A 24,902-nucleotide genomic window follows, 5' to 3' on the forward strand; every position below is an offset into this window, starting at 1 on the left:
TTGGTGTTGGGAAAAAGTCTAGAAAAAATAATTTGGGACAAAATCAATAGTCACATGGACAAATGGGAGTTAATTAAGGAAGGCCAGCATGGATTTCTTAAGGGAAAATCATGTTTAACAAAGTTGCTGGAGTTTTTTGAAGAGGTAACAGAGAGGGATGATGAGGGTAATGCTGTTGATGCGGTGCACATGGACTTTCAAAAGGCATTTGATACAGTGCCACATAACAGACTTGTGTGCAAACTTGTAGCTCATGGAATAAAAGGGATGGTAGCAACACAGATATGAAATTGACTGAGTGACAGGAAACAAAGAGGAGTGGTTAGTGGATGTTTTGCGGGCTAGAGGAAGGTTTATAGTGGAGTTCCCCAGGGATCAGTGTTGGGACCCTTTCTTTTCCTAGAAAGAAACAGATGAGCCATGATCTTATCAAATGGCGGAGCAGGTTCGATGAGCTGAATGGCCTACCTCTGCTCCTAATTCATATGGTCATATGGCATAGAGTACAAGAGCAAGGATGTTATGTTGAACTTGTATGAGACACTAGTTCAGCCTCAGCTGGAGTATTGTGTCTAATTCTGGGCGCCAGACTTTAGGAAAGATGTGAAGGCATTGGAGAGAGTGTAGAAAAGATTCACGAGAATGGTTCCAGGGATGAGGAATTTCAGTTATGAAGATAGGTTGGAGAATTTAGGACTCTTTTCCTTGGAGAATAGAAGGCTGAGAGGTGATTTAACAGAGGTATTCAAAATCATGAAGGGTCTGGACAGAATAGATAGAGAGAAACTATTACCACTCATGAAAGAATCAAGAATGAGAGGGCACAGATTTAAAGTAATTGGTAAGAGAAGCAAAAGTGACATGGGGAAAAACTTTTTCACGCAGCGAGTGGTTAAGGTCTGGAATGCGCTGCTTGTGAATGTGGTGGAGGCAAATTCAATTAAAGCATTCAAAAGGGAATTAGACAGTTAAATGAAAAGGAGGAATGTGCAGGGTTATGGAGAGAAGGCAGGGGAATGGAACTGAGGGAGTTGCTCATTCAGAGAGCTGGTGCAGACACGATGGGCCGAATGGCCTCCTTCTGCGTTGTAACTATTCTGTGATTCTGTAATACGGTGTTTATCTTGGGCGTGAAGAAGGTCATTAGTGCATTTTTTGCTGAGTCGTAGCCATTTCGCTCAGGTGTAAATGTCTCAAAATTATATTCTAATTCTTCACCTCCATTGTATAGAAGCAAGGCCTTTTCCCTTGTGTCATCTGTGATTGTGAAACCTATCATCGTGCATTCGAAACGTCGCAGCCACTTTTGCCAACGTGGGGATACAGATGATGGTTCTGAATGCACATCAAAAAGTGGTAGATTGGGCACAGCACTGACCGGCAATGCAGTGATAAAGGATCCGGGATCATGCTCCTTTCAGAGGAAACTTCTCTGCAATGATCCGATATATTTTCTTTGATTGGATGGTTATTGTGGAGAGATCAGTGTGTGTGTGTACACACTCTACAAGCTTCCTGTGTTCACCTAAAACAGTCTCCAAGTTAAAATGCTGTCTCTGAAAGTAAACAAAAACCTTCCAAAATTTTCATACCTGAAAGCAATGTTTCCAGTTATTTTCATCACTTTTCTGTTTACTACGTCGCCACTGTAATGTCCATGGGACTTGAGTGAGGTTTAGCCGAGTTTGGCATAAGATATGAGGCAATGACAGAGAGACAAAGACTGCAGGAGCTGAACATAAAGGCTTCTCTATTTATTCTGTCTGTTTTAGTTTCACTTTGCTAGCTTGTGTGTTCTGCAGCAGCAGCTAAAGTACACAATGCACAATGCAATTGCAAATTCAAAACACTAACACACTACAATCCTCTGGGCTATATTTAATGACCATTTGCAGATCCCTCCCTGTACAAATTAACACACACCAAACCTATGTACGTCACCTCACTAAAGACACATCAAACCCTGTCAGAAACAAAGTCTGTACTCACAACCTAATCATTTTAATCACAACTCATATTGTGTGTGTCTGTGAATGTGTGGGTGTGCATCATAGAATAGTTACAGCACAGAGGGAGGCCATTCGGCCTGTCGTGTCTGTGCTGGCTCTCTGAAGGAGCAATTTACCTAGAGTCACTCCCCTGCGTTCTCCCCATGGGCACATGGGGCAGGATGTCCCACGAGGTAGTAGGATCCGGAGGGCAGGATTTGCTTCCTTTTCTTTCCTTCTCTGCCACATCATTAAGGTGTTTGGACTCAAAGCATGATGCGGCTTGATGGACAAGTTGTCGCCATTTTGAACGACTGGGAGCAAGCTCCTCCCAGTCATCAATGTCAATGCTGCCGCACTTCAAAGAGAGCTTCAGAGTGTCTTTGAAGCATTTTCTTTATCTTCCCTGGAACACTGACAACTTGAGAGTTGGAAAAACAGGACCTGTTACAGTTTTGTCTCCCAACCTTTGATACCAATTTGTCTGGGTCAGATCCATTCTTACTGTTGGATGTGTGGGGTAGTGTGTGGTTGAGTGTCAGTATATGTGTGTGTGTCTCATACTTCTTAGCACTGAGCTGCCTCTTGTCTCTGAAGTGTGACCTAGTTTCCTGATCTAGTGCTCCTCCTAGGTGTTGGGTGAGTGTCGGGTAGCTTTTTTCAGAATAATCCCTGTGCAGCAGACCCTTGCTTTGCAGCAGCTAAACCATCAACAGGATGTCCCTCTAGTGCAACTACTCAGGCAGCTTGACCCTGTGTCTTTTTAACCTCATGGACCCTGGCATCACAATTGGCAGCCTGGATTGCATTCATTTCCTGAGAGGAGACCTGGTCCATCAAGTCTCTCCCTCCTTTACACTGGTATGTAATACTCCTATCCTGGTATTCCTGAGACCCTGGGGAGTACAAGCTCATCCACTTTGGACTCAAAAAAGATAGACCAGAGTATTTCCTAAATGGTGAGAAGCTCAGAACTGTGGATGAACAGAGAGATTCAAGTACAGAAATTACTAAGAACTAGCGCGCAGGTACAAAAGATTATTTAAAAGGCTGATGAGATGTTGGTCTTTATATCTCACAAGGACTGGAATGCAAAGGGGTGCAAATTATATCACAGTTGAATAGAGTCTTGGTCAGACCCATCTGGAGTAACTGGATTCCATTCTGGGCACCACACTTCAGGAAAGATATATTGGAGTTGGAGGATGTGCAGCACAGATTCACCAGAATGATACCAGGGTTAAAAGGGGTAAATTTTGGGGGCAGGTTGCATAGACTAGGCTTGTATTCCCTTGAATAAAGAAGATTAAGGGGTGATGTAATCGAGGTGTTTGAGATGATTAAAGGAGTGGGCAGGGTAGATAGACAGGAACTATTTCCTCTGGTGGGGAAGTCCAGAACAAGGGAGCAGAGCCTGAAAATTAGAGCCAGACTGTTCAGGGGTGACGTCAGGAAGCACTTCCTCACACAAAGAGTAGTGAAAATCTGGAACTCTCTCTCTCAAAAAGCTGTTGTGGCGGGGGTCAACTGAAAATATGAAAACTGAGATTGATAGATTTTTGTTGCATAAAGATATTAAAGGTTTTGGAGCCAAGTAGGGTAGATGGAGTTAAGAATGGCTGAACAGGCTCGAGGGGTTGAATGGCCTCCTCCTGCTCTTATGTTTCTATTCCTGGTGCTTTTCCAAGTAGGTAGAGCTGGGCCTATGCTTTCAATGTTACTGAGGTAGAAAGATGTTGCCACATTGCTTGCAGTGCAACCCCACAATGCCCAATTGCAGTGGATCCCCAGGAAGTTGGCACTAGGCTTTAGGCTGGACCTCCCTTAAATCAGACAGTATGAGGGGTTCAGGCAGCAATGCATTGCTGCGAGGCTGTGTGGCTAGAATGGGAAGAGGCTGGTTCGAGGGATGGGAGGAGGTTGGCTACTAGGAGGAAGCTGATTGCTATGGCTGGGAGGAGGCTGGTTAATATTGATGGGAGAAGGTCATTGCTTGAAGAAGGTTGGTTGCTAGTGGGAAACTGATTGCTAGGAGGAGGACTGGTTGCTAGGGATGGGGGAGGTCTGGTTGCTCGAAGGAAGCTGGTTGCTAGGAGGAGGCCTGGTCGTTAGGGATGAAGGAAGCTGGTTGCTGGGAGAAGGTCTGGTTGCAATGGATAGAGTCATAGAGAGATACAGCACTGAAACAGCCCTTCGGCCCACCGAGTCTATGCTGACCATCAACCACCCATTTTATACTAATCCTACATTAATCCCATATTTCCTACCACATCCCCACCTTCCCTCAATTCTCCTACCACCTACCTACACTTGGGGCAATTTATAATGGCCAATTTACCTATCAACCTGCAAGTCTTTGCCTGCAGGAGGAAACCGGAGCACCCGGCAGAAACCCACACGGTCACAGGGAGAACTTGCAAATGCCGCACAGGCAGTACCCAGAACCGAACGCGGATCGTTGGAGCTGTGAGGCTGCGGAGCTAACCACTGCGCAGCCCAAGGAAGGAAACTGGTTGCTAGGAGGACGTCTAGTTGCTAGGGATGAATGAAGCTGGTTGCTGGGAGCAGGTCTGGTTGCAAGGGATGGGAGGAGGCTGGTTGCTAGGAGGAGGTCTGGTTGCGAGGGATGGGAGGAGGCTGGTTGCTGGGTGGGGGGCGCTGGCTGCGGAGGTTACGAGGTCTGGCTGACCTGGTGTCTCTGCGCTCCGAGTCCCCTCTTGCCCGCTATGCTGTCTCTTTGTTGATGATGTTGCCGTGGTGACGGTGGCTGACCCCCGTCCAAGTGAGAGCAAAGCCCCGGTTCGCTGGCACGAAAACTCGAGGCTCAGGCTGGGCCTTGGCCCACCCGCCCCGGCAGCAGCAGTAGGCAAACCGACGCTGGCGGGCCGGACATGGCGGTGAAGACCCGGAGCTGGAGCCGGAGCAGCCGGGCGCCAGCTGAGGAGAGGGAGCGCTGCCCGCCCCCCGGGAACAGGGCCGCGCCAAAGGCGGCCAGCCCGCGGCGGGACCGGCGCAAGGAATGCGCTGCCCCGAAGAGCAAACCCTGTGTGATGGGAAACTCCGGGAAGTGGGTAACGGGCATCCGCGGGACGCTCGGCTTCACCGAATCGGCACTCAGCAGGCTGGGGACCACCATACTGCTCGGTGAGGGGCGAAGCTGGGGACTACCATACACCTTCGGGTGGGGAGGGGGAAGGTGGGGTTGGGGACTACCATGTAGCTCGATTGGGGAGGGGGGGAAGAGAGGGAATTGGGGAAGAGGCTGGGACACTATCCCGCTCAATGGGGGGGGGGGAGGGGGATGAGGGAAGGTGGTGGTGGGGGGGGGGAATGAGGGAAGGTGGTGGTGGGGGGGGGGGGAATGAGGGAAGGTGGTGGTGGGGGGGGGAATGAGGGAAGGTGGTGGTGGGGGGGGGGGAGGAATGAGGGAAGGTGGTGGGGAGGAATGAGGGAAGGTGGTGGGGAGGAATGAGGGAAGGTGGTGGGGGGGGGAGGAATGAGGGAAGGTGGTGGGGGGGGGGAGGAATGAGGGAAGGTGGTGGGGGGGGGGAGGAATGAGGGAAGGTGGTGGGGGGGGGGGAGGAATGAGGGAAGGTGGTGGGGGGGGGGGGAGGAATGAGGGAAGGTGGTGGGGGGGGGGGAGGAATGAGGGAAGGTGGTGGGGGGGGAGGAATGAGGGAAGGTGGTGGGGGGGAGGAATGAGGGAAGGTGGTGGGGGGGGGAGGAATGAGGGAAGGTGGTGGGGGGGAATGAGGGAAGGTGGTGGGGGGGGGAGGAATGAGGGAAGGTGGTGGGGGGGGAGGAATGAGGGAAGGTGGTGGGGGGGGGGAGGAATGAGGGAAGGTGGTGGGGGGGGGGAGGAATGAGGGAAGGTGGTGGGGGGGGGGAGGAATGAGGGAAGGTGGTGGGGGGGGGAGGAATGAGGGAAGGTGGTGGGGGGGGGGAGGAATGAGGGAAGGTGGTGGGGGGGGGAGGAATGAGGGAAGGTGGTGGGGGGGGGAGGAATGAGGGAAGGTGGTGGGGAGGAATGAGGGAAGGTGGTGGGGGGGAATGAGGGAAGGTGGTGGGGGGGGGGAGGAATGAGGGAAGGTGGTGGGGGGGGGGAGGAATGAGGGAAGGTGGTGGGGGGGGGGGAGGAATGAGGGAAGGTGGTGGGGGGGGGGAGGAATGAGGGAAGGTGGTGGGGGGGGGGAGGAATGAGGGAATGTGGTGGGGGGGGGAGGAATGAGGGAAGGTGGTGGGGGGGGGAGGAATGAGGGAAGGTGGTGGGGGGGGGAGGAATGAGGGAAGGTGGTGGGGGGGGGAGGAATGAGGGAAGGTGGTGGGGGGGGGAGGAATGAGGGAAGGTGGTGGGGGGGGGAGGAATGAGGGAAGGTGGTGGGGGGGGAGGAATGAGGGAAGGTGGTGGGGAGGAATGAGGGAAGGTGGTGGGGGGGAATGAGGGAAGGTGGTGGGGGGGAATGAGGGAAGGTGGTGGGGGGGAATGAGGGAAGGTGGTGGGGGGGGGAGGAATGAGGGAAGGTGGTGGGGGGGGGGAGGAATGAGGGAAGGTGGTGGGGGGGGGAGGAATGAGGGAAGGTGGTGGGGGGGGGGAGGAATGAGGGAAGGTGGTGGGGGGGGGGAGGGAAGGTGGTGGGGGGGGGAGGAATGAGGGAAGGTGGTGGGGGGGGGGAGGAATGAGGGAAGGTGGTGGGGGGGGGGGAGGAATGAGGGAAGGTGGTGGGGGGGGGAGGAATGAGGGAAGGTGGGGGGGGAGGAGTGAGGGAAGGTGGTGGGGGGGGAGGAGGAGGGAAGGGGGTGGGGGATGAGGGAAGGGGGTGGGGGAGGAGGGAATGAGGGAAGGGTGGGGGGATGAGGGAATGGTGGGGGTGGGGGGATGAGGGAATGGTGGGGGGGGGAGGAATGAGGGAAGGTGGTGGGGGGGAGAGGAATGAGGGAAGGTGGTGGGGGGGGAGGAATGAGGGAAGGTGGTGGGGGGGGGAGGAATGAGGGAAGGTGGTGGGGGGGGGAGGAATGAGGGAAGGTGGTGGGGGGGGAGGAATGAGGGAAGGTGGTGGGGGGGAGGAATGAGGGAAGGTGGTGGGGGGGGAGGAATGAGGGAAGGTGGTGGGGGGGGAGGAATGAGGGAAGGTGGTGGGGGGGGGAGGAATGAGGGAAGGTGGTGGGGGGGAGGAGGGGGGAATGAGGGAAGGGGGTGGGGGAGGAGGGAAGGGGGTGGGGGAGGAGGGAATGAGGGAAGGGTGGGGGGGGAGAAATGAGGGAGGGGTGGGGAAATGAGGGAGGGGTGGGGAAATGAGGGAAGGGTGGTGAGTGGGGGGAGAATGAGGGAAGGGTGGGGGGGAATGAGGGTGGGGGGTGGGTGGGGAAATGAGGGAGTGGGGGGGGAATGAGGGTGGGGGGTGGGTGGGGAAATGAGGGAGTGGGGGGGGGGGAATGAGGGTGGGGGGTGGGTGGGGAAATGAGGGAGTGGGGGGGGGGAATGAGGGTGGGGGGTGGGTGGGGAAATGAGGGAGTGGGGGGGGAATGAGGGTGGGGGGTGGGTGGGGAAATGAGGGAGTGGGGGGGGAATGAGGGTGGGGGGTGGGTGGGGAAATGAGGGAGTGGGGGGGGAAATGAGGGAAGGGTGGGGAGTGGGGGGGAAATGAGGGAAGGGTGGGGAGTGGGGGGGAAATGAGGGAAGGGTGGGGAGTGGGGGGGGAATGAGGGAAGGGTGGGGAGTGGGGGGGGAATGAGGGAAGGGTGGGGAGTGGGGGGGGAATGAGGGAAGGGTGGGGAGTGGGGGGGGAATGAGGGAAGGGTGGGGAGTGGGGGGGGAATGAGGGGGGGGTGGGGAGTGGGGGGGAATGAGTGGGGGGTGGGGGGGAATGAGGGAAGGGTGGGGTGGGGAAATGAGGGAAGGGTGGGGAGGGGAGGGGAAATGAGGGGGGGAATGAGGGAAGGGTGGGGTGGGGAAATGAGGGAAGGGTGGGGTGGGGAAATGAGGGAAGGGTGGGGAGGGGAGGGGAAATGAGGGAAGGGTAGGGTGGGGGGGGAAATGAGGGTAGGGTGGGGGGTGGGGAATGAGGGAAGTTGGGGGGTGGGGAATGAGGGAAGTTGGGGGGTGGGGGGGAATGAGGGAAGTGGGGGGGAGGGAATGAGGGAAGGTAAGGCGGGGGAATGGGGGAATTGGGGGGGGAATGAGGGAAGGGTAAGGCTGGGGGAATTGGGGGAGGAAATGAGGGATGGGGGAGGGGAGGGGAAATGAGGGAAGGGTGGGGAAATGAGGGAAGGGTGGGGGAAATGAGGGAAGGGTGGGTGGTGGAAATGAGGGAAGGGTGGGGGGGGGGAATGAGGGAAGGGTGGGTGGTTGGGGGGGGAAAATGAGGGAAGGATGGGTGGTGGGGGGAGGAAATGAGGGAAGGGTGGGTGGTGGGGGGAAATGAGGGAAGGGGGGGGAATAAGGGAAGGGTGGGTGGTGGGGGGAGGAAATAAGGGAAGGGTGGGTGGTGGGGGGGGAAATGAGGGAAGGGTGGGTGGTGGGGGGGGGAAATGAGGGAAGGGTGGGTCTTGGGGAGGGGAAATGAGGGAAGGGTGTGTGGTGGGGGGGAAATGAGGGAAGGGTAAGGGGGGAAATGAGGGACGGGTAAGGGGGGAAATGAGGGACGGGTAAGGGGGGGAATGAGGGAAGGGTAAGGGGAGGGGAATGAGGGAAGGGTAAGGGGAGGGGAATGAGGGAAGGGTAAGGGGAGGGGAATGAGGGAAGGGTAAGGGGGGGGAATGAGGGAAGGGTAAGGGGGGGGAATGAGGGAATGGTAAGGGTGGTGGTGGTGGGGGGGAATGAGGGCTGGTGTTGGGGGGGGGGAATGGTAAGGGTGGTGGGGGGGGATGAGGGGTGGGTGGGGGAAATGAGGTAAGGGTGGTGGGGGGGGGGGGAAATGAGGGAAGGGTAAGGGTGGGTGGATGGGGGTGGAAATGAGGGAAGGGTGTGTGGGGGAGGGGAAATGAGGGAAGGGTGGGTGGATGGGGGTGGAAATGAGGGAAGGGTGGGGAGGGGAGGGTAAATGAGGGAAGGGTGGGTGGTGGGGGAGGGAAATGAGGGTGGGTGGTGGGGGAGGGAAATGAGGGAAGGGTGGGTGGTGGTGGGGGGAAATGAGGGAAGGGTGGGGGGGGGGAAATGAGGTAAGGGTGGGTGGTGGGGGGGGAAATGAGGGAAGGGTGGGGTGGGAAATGAGGGAAGGGTGGGGGGGTAAATGAGGGAAGGGTGTGGAAATGAGGGAAAGAGGGGAGGGTGGGGGTAAATGAGGGAAAGAGGGGAGGGAAATGAGGGAAGGTTGGGGGGGAATGAGGGAAGGGAGGGATAGGAGGGAGGGGGAAGGGGTGAGAGGAGGGAGGGGGCAAGTGGGGGGAGAGGAGGGAAAGAGGGAGGGGGGAAATAAGGGAGAGCAGGAGGGGAAATGAGGGAGGCAGGGGTGTGAGGGAGGGCGGGATCGGGAGATATGAGGGAGGCATGAGAAGGGAGGGGGAATGAGGGTAGGAAGGAGGGGGAAATGAGAGTGGGAATGAGAGGGAGGGAGGGGGGAATGAGGCAGGGAGGGAGGTGGAGATGAGAGCGGGCATGAGGGAGGGAGCGAGGAGGAAAATGACGGGGGAGGGGGGAAGGAGAAAGGAAGGGGGAGGGGGTAATGAGGGCAGGAAGGAGGGGAGATTGGGTGGGGAGATGAGGGGGGACGAGGGAGGGAGTGCCGAGACGAGAGGGGAAGGGGAGGGGGCGGGATGAGGAGGGAGGGGGATGTGTGGGGGGAGTAAGAGGGAGGGGGATGTGTGGGGGGAGTAAGGGAGGGGGAATGAGGGAGGGAAAAGGGGAATGAGGGAAGGGGAAAATGAGGAACGGAGGTGATGAGAGCGGGCATGAGGGAGGGAGTGAGGAGGGAGATGGGGGGGGAAGGAGGAAGGGTGGGGGTAAAGGGGGAGGGAGGGGGTGTGGGGTCGTATGAGGGGGAGAGGGGGTGGGTGGAAGGAGGGGGAATAAGTGAGGGGGAAGAGGGGAGGGTGGACGGAGAAAGGAGGGTGGGGGGAATGAGGCAGGGAGGGGGAAAGGGGGGATGAGGAGGGGGGATTGGGGGTATGAGAGGGGTGAGGAGGGTGGATGGGGGTGATAAGGGAAGTTGGGGAAATGGGGTGAGGGAGGGAGCAGGGGGGAATGGGGGACAGGGAAGGTGAATGTAAGGGAGGTCAGAGGGGTAATGGGGAGAGAGGGCAAGGGGAATGGGTAGAGGGATTGGGGGGGAGGAGGAGGAGGAGACGGATGTGGGGAGTGGGAATGGTGAGACGGATGTGGGTGGGGGAATGGGGAGATGGATGTGGGGAGAGGGAATGGGGGTGGTGGGGAGGGGTTGTTCGGGGGAGAGGGAATGGGACAGATGGAGATGGGTGGGAGATGGAGGTGGTGAATGGGGGAGCTGGAGGTAGAGGGAATGAGGGGGTGTGGAAAGCAGACTGGGGGGAGATGGAGGGGGCATGGGGGGAGCGGAGTGGGGAAAGGAGAATTGGAGAAGGAATGGGGGTATAGGGAGGGTGAATGGGGGCAAGAGCAATCTGGGTGGAGGGGGAATGGAGAGAGAGGGAATGAGGGGAGCAAGAGGAGGAATTGGGTGAAGGGGGAATGGGTAGCACGGGTAATGGGGGGGAGGGAGGGGGGGGGCAATGGGAGAGGAGGAATTGGGAAGGGGGAGATGGGGAAGAGATGGAGGGAGAAGGGGACGAATGTGAAGGGAGGGGGAGATGGGGGAAGGGGAGACTGGTGCAGGTGATGGAACAGGGGGAGGGGAATGGGGTGAGAAGGGGAAGAAAATGGAATGGGGGTAGAGGAGGAAGGGAATGCAGGGGGAGATAGAAGGGAATGGGGAGAGACTGAATGGAGGGAATGGAATTGGGGGAGAGGGGGATTGGGGGGGGTAATGGGGTCAGAGGGGGAATTGGGGGTGGGAATGGCAGGATATGGGGGAGGGGGAGATGGCAACGGGGAGACGGAATGTGGGTGATGGGGGAGGGGGAGAGGCAGAATGGAGAAGAGGGAGAACGGGATGGAGGGATGGAAATGGGGGTACAGGGGAATGGGGGTGAGGGTGAATGGGGGGAACGGAATGGGGGTGGGGGGAGAGGGGAGTGAGGGAATGGGGAGTGCGTGGGTGAGGCTGGGGACCACCATCCTGCTGAGGGGGAGGGCTTGGGGTAAGGCTGGTGATCACCATCCTGCTTGGGGAGGGGGAGGGTGTGGGGGTGAAAGCCTGGGGACCAACATCTTGCTTGGAGAGGGGGAGGAAGGAGGGGTTAAATGAGAGAAAGGAACCTAGGAAAGCAGGAGGAGGGAGAAACGTGATGGTGCAACAGGGTTGGGTAGAACAAGGAGACATGGGGACAGAGAAAAGGCAGGTGATTATATAAGTTGCGTTCTTATCACTCGTAATTGGTTTGCAGAGAGGTCAATAACCAGAGGGCATAGCTTTAAAGTAATTGGCAGAAGGATTAGAGAGGAGTTGAGAAATTGTCTTGACCCAGAGGGTGGTAGGATCTGGAACTCACTGCCTGGATGGTGATAGAGGCAGAAACCCTCATCACATTTTAAAAAACACTTGAATATAAACTCGAGCTGCCATAACCTACGGGGCTACACACCAAGTGCTGGAAGGTGGGATTAGACTGGAGAGATCTTTTTTTGGCCAACACAGACACGATGGGCTGAATGGCCTCCTGTTCTGTATATCTTTCTATGTTTCTAACCAAAATCCAATCAGCCTTTAACTATGTAGAGGATCTGAAACTTTTGGGAATAATTTTAAGTACCTGATTTTTAACCTGTGAATAAACAGTTCTTTTCCATCTCTTTTACAGCTATCATAGCAGGAATTTTACATTGGTGAGTGTTAACTGTTTCCTTTGCAAATGTGTATTTTGAGATTGGTTTGTTTAGGTTGTCTAACCTGTTGTATAGGTACCAGGGCCTTCTAGTGAAGCTTTACCCCATAATCCAGTCGGATTGTTCTTCGTTTTGTCACTTAAAATTATTAATTTTATAACCAGCCCTTTGAGTGCAAATTAAGTTACTTCATGGGGAGGTACCAAATATTCTGTTTCTCTTGGTTATTCAAATATTCACATTTATAAGCTGGCAAGTGTCAAATACAGTCAGAAACCAATTAATAATTGGGCAGTTTGGTATGTTTTTTTCTTATTTATTTATTTGACCTTGGGATGTGAGTGTTGTTGGTAAGGCCTGTCCCTAATTGCCCTTGAGAAGGTGGTGGTGAGCTGCCTTCTTGAACCGCTGCAGTCCATGTCATGTAGGTAAACCCACAGTGCTGTTTGGATGGGAGTTCCAGGATTTTGACCCAGCGACAGTGAAGTAACAGCGATATAGTTCCAAGTCAGGATGGTGTGTGGCTTGGAGGGGAATTTGCAGGTGATTGCGTTCCCATACATCTGCTGCCCTTGTCCTTTTAAGTGGTAGAGGTTGCAGGTTTGGAAGGTCCTGTCAAAGGAGCTTTGGTGAGTTGCTGCAATGCACACTGCTGCCACTATGCTTTGGTGGTGGAGGGAGTAAATGTTTAAGGTGGTGGGTGGGGTGCCAGTCAAGCAGGCTGCTTTGTCCTGGGTGGTGTCAAGCTGCTTAAGTATTTATGTGGCTGGTCCAGTTCAGTTTCTGGTCAATAGTAATGCCCAGGATTCAGCAGTGGTAATGATGTTGAATGTCAAGGGGAGATGGTTAGATTCCCTCTTGTTTTAGATGGTCATTGCCTGGCACTTGTGTAATGCTAATGTTACTTGCCACTTATCATTCCAAGCTTGAATGTTGTCAAGGTCTTGCTGCATGTGGACATGGACTGCTTTAGTATCTGAGGAATTGCAAATGGTACTGAGCACTGCAGTCATTAGCAAACATCCCCACTTCTGACCTTATTTTGGAGGGAAGGTCTTTGATGAAGCAGCTGAAGATGGTTGGGTCTAGGACACGACCCTGAGGAACTCCTGCAATGATGCCCTGTGGCTAAGATGATTGGCCTGTAACAAATGCAACCATCATCCTTTGTGCTAGATATGACTCCAATCAGTGGAAGAGATTTCTCCCCTGGTTCCCATTGACTTCAATTTTGCTCAGGCTCCTTGATGCCACACTCCCTCAAATGCTGCCTTGATGTCAAGGGGAGTCACTCTCACCTCACTTTGAATTCAGCTCTCTTTTCCATGTATGGACCAAGACTCTAATGAGTTCTGGAGCTGAGTGGCCCTGGTGGAACCCAAACTGAGCAGGTTATTGCTGAGTAAGTGCTGCTTAATAGCACTGTCGATGACACCTTCCATCAGTTTGCTGATGATTGGGAGTAGACTGATAATTGGCCAAATTGAATTTGTCCTGCTTTTTGTGAATAAGACATACCTATGCAAGTTTCCACATTGTTGGGTAGATGCCTGTGTTCTAGTTGTACTGGAACAGCTTGGCTCAGGGTGGAGCTAGTTCTGGAGCACATTTCTTCAATACTAGAACTGAGATGTTGCCAGGGCCCATAGCCTTTGCTGTATCTAGTGCCTTCAGACGTATCTTGATACTGGAGTGAATTGAACTGACCATACCGGCACCTATGATGCTGGGGACCTCAGAAGGAGGTCAAGATGGATCATCCGCTCAGCACTTCTGGCTGAAGATGGATGCAAACACTTTTGATGTCCTGGACTCTGCCGTCATTGATGATGGGAGTGTTACTGGAGCGTCGTCCTCCAGTTATTTGTTTAATTGTCTACCACCAATCACGACTAGATGTGGCAGGACTGCAGAGCTTTGATCTTATCTGTTGGTTGTGGGATCACTTTGTTCTGTCTATAGAATGTTGCTTCTGCTGTTCATGCATGCAGTCCTGTGTTGTAGCTTCACCAGATTGGCACTTTATTTTTAGGTATGCCTGGTGCTGCTCCCGATATGATTTCCGACACGCATCATTGATAATGGTAGAGTGAAGGATATGCCAGGCCATGAGGTTACAGATTATGGTTGATTACAATTCTGCTGCTGATGGCCATAACACCTCATAGATGCCCAGTTTTGAGTTGCTAGATCTGTTCTGAATCTATCTCATTTAGCACGGTGGCAATGCCGTGGTGTCCTCAGTGTGAAGACAGGTCTTCACAAGGACTGTGCGGTGGTCACTCTTACCAATACTGTCATGGACAGATTCATCTGTGACAGGTAGATTGGTGAGGAGGAGGTCAAGCAGGATTTTCCCTTACCACCTGCCCAGTCTGGCAGCTATGTCCTCTAGGACTCTGCCAGTTTGGTCAGTAGTGGTGCTGCTACTGAGCCACTCTTGGTGATGGGCATTGAAGTCCCCCACTCAGAGTACATTCTGTGTCCTTGCTGTCCTCCGTGCTGCTTCCAAGTGGTGTTCAACATGGAGGAGTTACTGATTCATCAGCTGAGGGCGGGGGTAGATGAATGTTTTTGATCTGATGCCATGAGACATCATGGGGCCCAGAGTCAATGTTGAGGACTCCCAGGGACCACTCCCCCCTGACTGTATACCACTGTGCTGTCACCTCTGGTGGGCCTGTCCTGCTGGTGGGACAGGACATGGCCAGAGATGGTGATGGAGGAATCTGGGACATTGTCTGCAAGGTTTGATTCGGTGAGAATGACCATGTCCAGCTGTTGCTTGACTAGTTTGTGGAACAGCTCTCCCAATTTTGGCACAAATCCCCAGACGTTAGTGGAACGATTATGGAAATGCAGACAGTATTTCTGAAATAGTTGGCACGTGGTTGAAGTTTTAAAACGTCAAATGTTAGAGAGCAGTGCAGAATATAAGAAAGGAATGCCTTCATTACTGGGATATCTTAGTTGGCAGCACCATCTGATGGTGAAAAACCCAGGCTGATTGAGTGTCCAGTTCAACAATCCACTCACTTTTCCAGGAGAAATGGGGGGCTGAATGTTCCGCCACCCCAAAGAGCGGGATGGTGGCGGGGGGGGGGGGGGGGGTGCGGATGCGGGTGGTGACATAAAATGGAGCGGGAGGCTCCAGGAACCCTTCCTGACCAGCTCCTGCCTCTGCCACCAATTTACGCAGAGCGGCAGCGAAAAACGGCCCTTAAGTGGCCACTTAAGGGCCTTCGCCCGCCTCCACGCAGATCTTGTGTGTGGCAAACGGGCCTTCTAGACCCAAGAGAAGCCGCCTGACAAAAACAGGCGGCTCTCAAACATTCCGAGGGGGGCACTTGTGATCGGGCCGCCCCCGCTACCCCAACCACCCTCAACACCCAACATGCCCCCCGTTCCCCCAACCGCCCACTCTTGCCTCGCTGGGGCCCGACCGATCACCCCCGGTGAAGCAACCAAACTTACCTGCCTTCCAGGCTTCCCGGCATTTTTAATTCTAGCTGGGCTGTAGTCCCAGCAGGGGCCACCACTCCCGCTGATTGGCTGGCAGCTCCATTAGGCGGGACTTCATACCTCAAGCGGGTGGAAGTCCCACATCAGAACAATTGAAGCCCGGGGAACGCAAAATACAGGTCGGATCCCCAGGTGAGGCGGAAGCGGGTTCGCCATTGACCTTTCAGTCGGTGGCCTATGGTTAAAACCCAGCCGGGGAAGCAGGATTCGGATTTGTAAATCAGATCTAAATAGGTATTCAAGTTTTCCCACAGCAATTACTAGGTTAATTTGTTACAGTATATAGTTAAATGCTTTAGTGCTAATATTTGCTCTATTTTGCCATGACTGGTTGTGTAACATTTGTTGTGAAATGTAAGTTTTAAAAAAAATGAACTTTTCCATTTGTATTTTGGTGAGATGTTCTGTCAAATTAACACAGGTTGGAGTCTTATCCTAATAGGAAATTAAAAGGCAGATTGGGGAAATGTTTATTTGTGTGACCGTTGGGAGTACAAAATTATACAGAAGCAGGAAAAAAAAAAAAGGCTGGGGTGCCAAGAGAGAACGGGAAAGGAGCCCAGTGCAGCAGAACGTTCTTCTACAAACATCCGAATTAGGAGCAGAAGTAGGCCATTCGAGCCTGCTCCGCCATTCAATGGCTGATCTGTTTGCGCCTCAAATTCCTCACTCCCATCTACCCCTGATAATCTTTGATTCCCTCGCCTAACAAGAATCTATCTACCTCCGCCTTAAAAATATGCAATGACTCCGCCTCCACCACCTTCTGAGGCAGGGAATTCCAAAATCGCACAACCCTCCGAGAGAACAAATTTCTCCTCATCTCTGTTCTAAAAGGACGACCCCTAATTTTAAAAAGTGCCCCCTAGTTCTGGACTCACCCACAAGAGGAAGCATCCTTTCCACATCCACCTTGTCAAGACTGTTCAAGATCTTATATACTTCAATCAAGTTTTCCTCAACTCTTCTAAACTCCAGTGAAAACAAGCCCAGTCTGTCCATCCTTTCCTCATAAGACAACCCGCTCATTCCAGGTATCAATCTAGTAAACCTCCTCTGAACCACCTCCAACACATTTACATCCTTCTTTAAATAAGGAGACCAAAACTGCACATAGTATTCAAGATGTGGTCTCATCAATGCCCTGTATAACTGACGCATATCGTCCTTACTTTTATTTTCAATTCCTCTCATAATAAAGGATAGCATTCCATTAGCCTTCTTTATTACTTGCTGTACCTGCATACTAACTGTGACTCCTGCTCTAGAGCACATAGATCCCTCTGCACCTTGGAATTCTGCAGTCGTTCTCCGTTTAAGTAATACTCTGCTTTTTTATTCTTCCTGCCAAAGTGAACAACTTCACTTTTTCCCACATTATACTCCATCTGCCAGATTTTTGCCCATTCACTCAACCTATCTATATTGGTCAGCAACTTCCTTATGTTCTTTTCACAACATACTTTCCTACCTATCTTTGTGTCATCTCCAAATTTAGCTACCATGCCATCGCTCCCGTCATCTAAGTCATTGATATAAATTGTAAAAAGTTGAGGCCGCAGCGCAGACTCCTGCGGTAAAGGCCTGCTCGGGTATGGAAAAAAAACCCGACCTGAACCTGACAGAACCACATCGGACCCATGCCCAACCCGGCCCGAGTCCTTCCATTTTTTTTCCCCGAGTCTGACCTGACCACCAGAATGTTTACTTTCTCCAGTTGACAGCATTCGTTTTACATCCATAGTGCACTGACTGTACTTACCACTTTTGTATGGATGGAATGGAGGGAAGCTGCAGCATGAGCGTGTTGACGTCATAGAGACGCTCACTGCGCAGGCTCCGAGTCTGTGGAGTCCGGATGCACGTTTCCCTCCTTGACGTCCTGCAGCTCAGGCAGGCATTTTCAAATTTTGGCACTTACTTACTCAACTTCCCTTTTCCTCCCAGCAGAGCAAAAGGTAGTAATGCGTGAGTCCGACCCAACCCGAGCCCGAAAGCCAGACCCGGCAGAGTGACCCAACCCGACACATATTGTCGGGTTCGGGTCGGGTAGTAGGCCTTTATCCTGCGGGACTCCGCTTGTCACATCCTACCAATCAGAAAAGGATTCATTTATGGATACTCTCTGTTTTCTGCCAGCCAGCCAATCTTCTATCTTCTGATGCTGTAATAGCAAGAGGGCTAGGCAGAGAAGAAGTCGAAACCTTTAGGGATCCAAATGGAGGGTGAGCAGAACAATGAAGAGGGGATAATCAATGTGATAAAATGTCTGCTTCTTGGACATTATATTCGAGAGAAAAGTAACACGGTAGTGTTTCATCTCAAACACGTGTCCTCTATGATCTGTGACTTTAGTGGTGAAGCAGAGATACCAACTGGGTGAAGGGGCTGAAAGCTAATTAATTCTTCAAGGGTGCTATCAGTGTACCTAAAGAAAAAGGAACTGAGTTATGGTAGTCATTGTGATGGTGCACTAGAGACCTTTCAGAGTGTACTTACTTACTTTGTTCAACAGGACTTGGAGGATAAGCCAGTTAGTCTGATGTCACTTGTGGGCAAATTCTTAGAATCTGAATTCAAGATGAAATTAGGAACTATTTAGAAATGTGTGGGTTAATCGAGAGCCAGCTCGAATTTGCTAAAGACATGTCATGTTTGACAAATGTGAAAGAAAGATAAAAAGATTTGCATTTCTACAGCATCTTTCATGATATCAGGATGTCTCTGTTTTACAGCCAATGAAGTACGTTTGAAATGTAGTCACTGTTGTATGAAACACAGCAGCTAATTTGTGCACAGTGTCATGCTGGGACCCCACCTGCCAAGAATAAGGCATATTAATTTCGCCATAAGGACATTGAATTTCAAGTTGTTGCTGGGAAGAAGAGAAGGCCTGTTACAAGGGCTGCCAGACTGGGATGGAGGACATTTGCATACCAGTAGGGACAAGAGGGGTTACTTGCTTTATCCACTTATCCTAATATGGACTTTGAGCACCAGACATTGAAAGTGAGGGAGCTCAAATTTCAGGATGACTGCTGGGGTAGCTGAATCCACAAACAGACATGGTCAGACCAGTTGGTCACATGACTAGCCTGCTTGGCAACCTGGTTTTTCTGAATTGTACAAACAGTTTGAACTCAGTGTCTGTTTGCTCCTGGACTGAAATGACCTCTCCTGGCTGGCACGCTACAGCCTCCCCTGTCTGCTCCCATTTTTTTCTCACAGAACTCCAAATCCACTGAAGACACATGAACCCCAAGGGAGAAAAGTCTCCTACAGTGAACAAGGTTAAAGAAAAATACTGGGCCCCAACGAAAAGCAAGATCTACCTACAATCAAGGACTTTATAGTGAGCTCGAAGAACCGTAACAAAAACCCTCTTCAGAGATTGCCTCAAACTTTTCCATTTTATTTCTTCTGCTCTGTTCTGTCTCTGTCTGCAAGTGTGTATCGCGTACGCATGCTAGTGTGGGTGCAGCGTGTATCCATAGGTGTAACCGAATTAGAGTTTAAGTTTAATAAATTTCAACCTTATTTCTTTAAACCTAAGGAAACCTGTTTGTGCTGGTTTCTTTGCCTTATAATTGGAAAGTGGTGAACAAGGATTCACCAAGGGGGAGCTAAAAACAAGGAGTTTTTTTTTTTAAATCCTGTTACGGTAAGACCAGGTGAAGGCTGGGAGGGAACCCTGGTCCCCTTTCTCACCTGGTTGTGGGAGTTTGCTGTTGTTACAAACAGCCATGGGATAAATGATCAGATAATCTGTTCCAATAATATTGTTTGAGTGATAACTAGTTGAGAGAACTAAAGAAAGGGACACGTGAAAACAATTTAGGACAGAGGTCAGGAGGATTTTCTTTACACATTGCGTGATCAACAGGTTTCCAGAGTGGTAACTCAGGTTGGGGTGCTGGAAAAATGCTCAGTTGCGGTAAGGGAAAGATGTTAAGTTTGCACTCTGAAAGGATGCAGTCAGGTGGCTTAAGGGCATTTTTCATCTGAACTTGTTTTGTCTGTGTTGTGTTCCTGAAAAATAAAAGTCCATTAATTTAAGCAAATTTTCCCACCAGACATTTTCCCCCAGGGTCTGATGTGTATATCAAGTCTGCCATTGTTACTGCTATTAATTTGCTTACTTGAGTTATCATATTGACAATTGTCTTCTCTTATGCTGCTCCTTGTAATTGATCTTCTAGCAGTAGGAGATTGAATGGATTGAAGACATTAATTCATTGTTTGAAAGCCATTACCCAGTTAAGTATAAAATTCTTAGCGGGCTTGACGGGGTGGATACTGAAAGACTGTTTCCCCTGGCTGGAGAATCTAATAACAAAGAGTCATAGCCTCAGGACAGGGGTCAATCATTTAGGACTGAGATGAAGAGAAATTTCTTCACTGAAGGTTGTGAATCTTTGGAATTCTCTACCCCAAAGGCTTGTGGGTGCTCAGTCATTGAGTATATTCAAGACTGAGATCGATAGATTTTAGGAATTTAAGGGAATCAAAGGATATGGGGATAGGCAGGAAAGTGGAGTTAAGGTAGACGTTCATTTGTGATCTTATTGAATGACAGAACAGAATCGAGGGGCTGTATGGTCTACTGCTCCTATTTCTAATGTTGTTAACCACCATGCCAGTGATAGAATTTGCATGTGCATGCTAAATCAGCAGCTATTTCATGGACCTTTTCTAAACTGTGGCAGCAATGTTCTAATTTTTCTTTAATTTACCTTAGGTACCATATATCTAGTCTTTTTGAAAATAATCGACATTTCTCTCACCTTTCAACACTAGAAAGGGAAATGGCTTTTCGTACTGAGATGGTAAGCATTTGGTTAATATTACAGTGGTAACAGTAATATGTCTCTGAGTCCCCAGTAATTCACCTAGCCAGGTGAGACAGCTAAATGGCAGCCAAGATGTTCTGAATCAGTAATTGATATCAGCTGACACCATTTCTAATCCCCATTGGTCTGCAGTGTTCACTCTGCTAAATTGCACTCGCTTTCTGCAATGGGAACTGCTTTACAAGCCCTAAATCCCCTGCATTTCACATCTTCCATGTTACACATGCAGATGAATTGTGCTCAGTATGGCGTACATGGGGTTATGAAAAATAATTCTGCATTTTTAAAGAAGGATGCATTTTGGAGGAGATTAGAAGATTGATGTGTCCTGGAATTATTTGTTATAGTTACGGTGGAGGACACTGTTTAAGGGGAGGAAAACAAAGAGGATAAATTCTGCAGTGAGCGCTACACTCTGGTCCCAAAGAATTGGAGCACTGGAGGCCCTTTAAAGGGCGTTGCACTGTTAAGAGGAAGCTCGTCTTCTTATATGACAAACACAGCTGTTAGAGTATCAGTGGGACATTTTTCCTCAATCATTTGTTTCTGTTTTCCTTGTGACACTATGGTGTAATGACATTGTGTTAAACCAGTTTCTGAGCGACTGATCATAGGTGACTCCATCTATTTGCCATTCTTTGTTTTCCTTAACTGAGCTCTGCATCTGCCCCACAATAGTGGGGCTGAATTAAGCACCATTATGGGCACAGAGCCTTGTGTTACATACAGCCTATTGTGGATCCAGTGCACCATTTGTGGTCACTGCTCTCCATACTGGGATTCGCTGTGTTCTCCTTCCCACCTCTTTCTAGTCCACGAAAACAGAAGCAGTTTGCTTTGGTGTTGCCCACCAGCTGGCATAAGGTAATGTGGCAAAGGCCAGGGATGGAACTGAGCCACTGGGAGCTTGCTATTGGCATTTCTATTTGTCAACTGGTTATTATGTGTTGAAGTTGATTTCCCTTCCCATCAGACACCATGGGAAGAATGTGTTAATGTTAACCAGGGAAGGATAGCATACCAGAGGCATGGGAATTGGAAATGTTTAAGAACATTGAGTTTTTACCGATCAGTGTGGGCAAAGGTAGAAGAACCAAGAGCAGTAAAACCCAGCTGGATGTTCTATGATGTGAAACTAGCAGACAGAGTGCAATGAGCAAGCATCTGCTGCAGCTGGACAGAGGTGATAGTACAGATGTGATGGCAGTTGTAGGGATGCGTGCAAGATTTGTCCATCTAACCTTCCTGTACAGAGGCCGTCATAGTATGAAATCTGTTCATATTGGGAAAACTAATGAAATTGTGATTTAAGAAAAAATCAGATTGACATTTTGCAATCCTTCAGCTTCTAAAGCAATGGAAATATTAGCTCCAGTGCAGAAAGGGAGGGTCGTTAAACAGCACTATTAGGAAATTTTTACAGAATTCAAAATTTCATAGTGTTGCAGGAAGTATTCTTTCCATAGAATTATGGTAGAATGAGTTGGAATTCAGCATTTCATGTTTGTCAAAAGGTCTGACTTCATGTTTAGCTGTAAAGCTTCTAAATAATTTTTCTGCTTTTAGGGCTTGTATTATTCTTTTTTTAAGACCATCATCGAAGCACCTTCATTCTGTGAAGGTTTGAGTTACATCATGAATGATCGCCTGACTGAATATCCTTTGGTTATCAACACCTTGAAGCGGTTCAATCTTTATCCAGAGGTAGGTTATCTGTTGGATTCTCTGTTTGACATCTGGTTTTAAACCAGGGCCAATATAACACCTAGCTCCTGTTAATTAGCAGGATGAAGGTTAAAGTAAGCAAATTGCAACTAAACGGTGAGGAGATTCAGGCATTTTTTAACATTCTCCTGTGCTGTCCTCTTTTTTTCCCCCCCCTTTCCTCGGCCTCACCAACTTCACTCTACACAAACTGTAACTCAATCACAGCTCCACTGCATGCATCATGTCTTGTGCTAAGTCTTGTTCTTACTGATCTCTGCCCAATATCTCCAATATGTTGATTCCAAATTTTTCATTCATTTAGAAATCCTTCCCTGGCCTTGTTCCACTATGACTCTGCAGCCTATTGTCCCATCTTGTATTGTTATTCTTCTATGTCTGGTTTACTGTGTGCCTCCCCTTCTGCTTGGGAACTTACTTTCTAAAACTCTGCTTCCCAGTCTTATTTTCAAAAACCTTGTCAGAACTATATTTTCAGTCAGCACCTGTCATTTCCTCTCTTTGTTGGCCCCTGAAATGTGTTGGGATGTTTCACTGCTCAAAATAACCTTTCATTTATAGAGTGTCATATCATGTGTCTCTGATATATTTCAAAGTGCTTCATATAAAATGAATTACTTTGTGAAATGCATCAACTGCTGTTATGTTGGCTAACATGGCAGCTGGTTTGGACCAGATCTCTCAAACAGCAATGAGACGAATGGTCAATTGATTTTTTTTTTGTGGGGGTGGGTGGGGAGTGCGGAGGGGTATTGGGGGTAATAGTTGAGGGAGGAACGTTGCTCAAAACACTATTGAAAGCCACTGCATTCCAAATGGACCATATCTGTAATATTCACCTGAACCATCAGCAGGCTGGTGGAACCTCAGTATAACATGTTGCCTCAAGCAAAGGGCCTCCAACAATAGCACTCCCTCGGTACTTGAGTGTCAAGCTAGCTGCCGTGCTCAGATCCTGGAGAGGGGTGCAAACCCACACTTTCTGACTCTTAGCTGGGCTTGCTACAAAGGTTCGTATGTTTCATTGTGATTGGGCAAAAAAAATGTAGAGATGTTGCTGACAACAGTAATTACTGCATTAGCAAATTATTGTTGTGATTATAACCAAATATTGATATTTAATGCTTGGGTGATGAGTTAAAGGTCTAGTGTCTAAGATGTTATTTCCAGATGTGATTCACAAAGGTAGCTGCATGAGGTGCAGTGTTTAGTTTAAAATTGCCCCTTCTCTAACAGAAAAACCTGACCTCTTTTCTCGTTAGGTAGTACTCGGCAGCTGGTACCGCATTTACATCGCCGTTGCAGATTTTCTTGGCATTTCGACCAAAATGTGCTGGCGTGTGGACCGAGGGAAGGGCTTCAGCCCTGTGGAGAGTTGTGAAGGCAAGTTCTTAATGTTTTAGGTATATTTTTATTCCCTGCTTTTAAATATTTGTGCAGGTAGTAAACAATTTTTTTTTTGTTCGACAGGAATGGGAGACCCTGCCTACTTTTATGTAACATTTGTTTTTATTTTAAATGGGCTCATGATGTCACTATTTTTCCTGTACGGGACATATTTGAGGTAAGAGGATATTGCAGTGCAATTAACAAATGAGCATTCTGCCTTATAGGAGGGATTGAAATGTTGTTTTTCTGCTGGGGTCCATCACTTGACTGCCAGGCTAGTGTGAGGCGAGTCATTTGGCAATGAACCAATGGGGAACATGTAGGTCCAATGGACCAGTGACTGCATTCGAGATAGGCTGTTATTGTCTCTGCAGAAGCTTTATAGAAATTCTTTTTAATAAATGTCTGTAGGCATTTAAGGTACAGTGAACATATTAGTTGCCTCTTGTAGATTTGTGTTCTGATGGTTGCATCAGCTTGAATCGTGGTGAGGTCACACATTTCTTTTCAATATGTGTTCATACAGTGATTCTGAAGTCTGATGGCTGCAAACTTGGGCGCAGTTGGTGCACAACTGGTTTTGTCATCTAATGTGAAATTTGTTTGGATCATGACTAGTATTCCTGTACATCCCTCTCCTTGGTCAATTCATTCTGGTACTCCAGGATCATTCTGAGCATGAAAACAACCCATGACTCTGTTTTATTTCCCTTGACACACCTCCTTAGATCTCTCTCCCTTGCATCTTCCACCCTCGCCTCAACACTAGAAGAACTCATGGATTGTTTTCTCAAAGACTGCATCTCCCTTACATGTTAACTCCCCCTTTCCCTCTCCCCTGTTTTTAACCACATCCTTACCACAACTCCCCCTTTATTTTACTGCTTCTCTCCCACCTTCCCTCCACTGTCCACTCAAAGCTCATTTCGATTGTGAGACCATCTCCTGTTTCCTTGATCCTCTCCCCACCCAACTCATAGCTACTCAACTATGTTTCATGGCCCCAGTGCTAGCTGACATTGTTAATTGCTTCCTCTGTTCCATTCCCTTTAAAACTTCCATGATCATAGCCTCCTCAAAACTTTACCCTTAACCCCCACCAGCATGCAGTCGCCAATCTTTCCTCCTTGTCTAAGGTTCTTGAACATGTCGTCCCTTCCAAGTGGCATGTTCAGCTCTTCCATAACTATCTGTTTGAGTCCCTTCAGTCTGGTTTCCACTCTGACCCAGCACTGGGACTCTCCTAGTCATATATACTCCATGACTGTGGCACTTATATTCGGGCCATCGTGCCTGTGCCAGCTCTTTGAAAGAGCTATCCAATTAGTCCCACTCCCCTGCTCTTTCCCCATAGCCCTGAATTTTTTTTTCCATTTTCAAGTACTCATGCAATTCCTTTTTGAAAGTTGTTATTAAATCTGCTTCCACTGCCCTTTCAGGCAGCTTATTCCAGATTATCATAACTTGCTGTGTAAAAATATTTCTCCACATCTCCCTTTTTGCCAATTATCCTAAATAGAAAAGGAATTGGAC

At 49.8% G+C, this 24,902-nt stretch overlaps 1 protein-coding gene across 3 annotated transcripts in view; it reads left to right on the plus strand.

Moving 5' to 3' along the window:
* The first annotated feature begins 4,631 nt into the window (after nucleotides 1-4,631).
* dpy19l1l (dpy-19-like 1, like (H. sapiens)) overlaps nucleotides 4,632-24,902 on the plus strand; it is a 106,429-nt gene continuing 86,158 nt past the window's right edge. Inside the window, exons 1-7 of one of the 3 annotated variants that reach the window (XM_068032594.1) lie at nucleotides 4,632-5,132; nucleotides 11,859-11,883; nucleotides 19,605-19,661; nucleotides 20,144-20,231; nucleotides 21,822-21,959; nucleotides 23,243-23,363; nucleotides 23,451-23,544. In XM_068032594.1, coding sequence (XP_067888695.1) covers nucleotides 4,880-5,132; nucleotides 11,859-11,883; nucleotides 19,605-19,661; nucleotides 20,144-20,231; nucleotides 21,822-21,959; nucleotides 23,243-23,363; nucleotides 23,451-23,544 — 776 coding nt within the window. In that variant the 5' untranslated portion in view covers nucleotides 4,632-4,879. The remainder of the gene's footprint in view (nucleotides 5,133-11,858; nucleotides 11,884-19,604; nucleotides 19,662-20,143; nucleotides 20,232-21,821; nucleotides 21,960-23,242; nucleotides 23,364-23,450; nucleotides 23,545-24,902) is intronic. The other 2 variants (XM_068032597.1, XM_068032596.1) reach the window with 2 other exon arrangements.

The sequence above is a fragment of the Heterodontus francisci genome, chromosome 5 (genome assembly GCF_036365525.1).
Source record: "Heterodontus francisci isolate sHetFra1 chromosome 5, sHetFra1.hap1, whole genome shotgun sequence".
Classification (NCBI taxonomy): Eukaryota; Metazoa; Chordata; class Chondrichthyes; order Heterodontiformes; family Heterodontidae; genus Heterodontus; species Heterodontus francisci.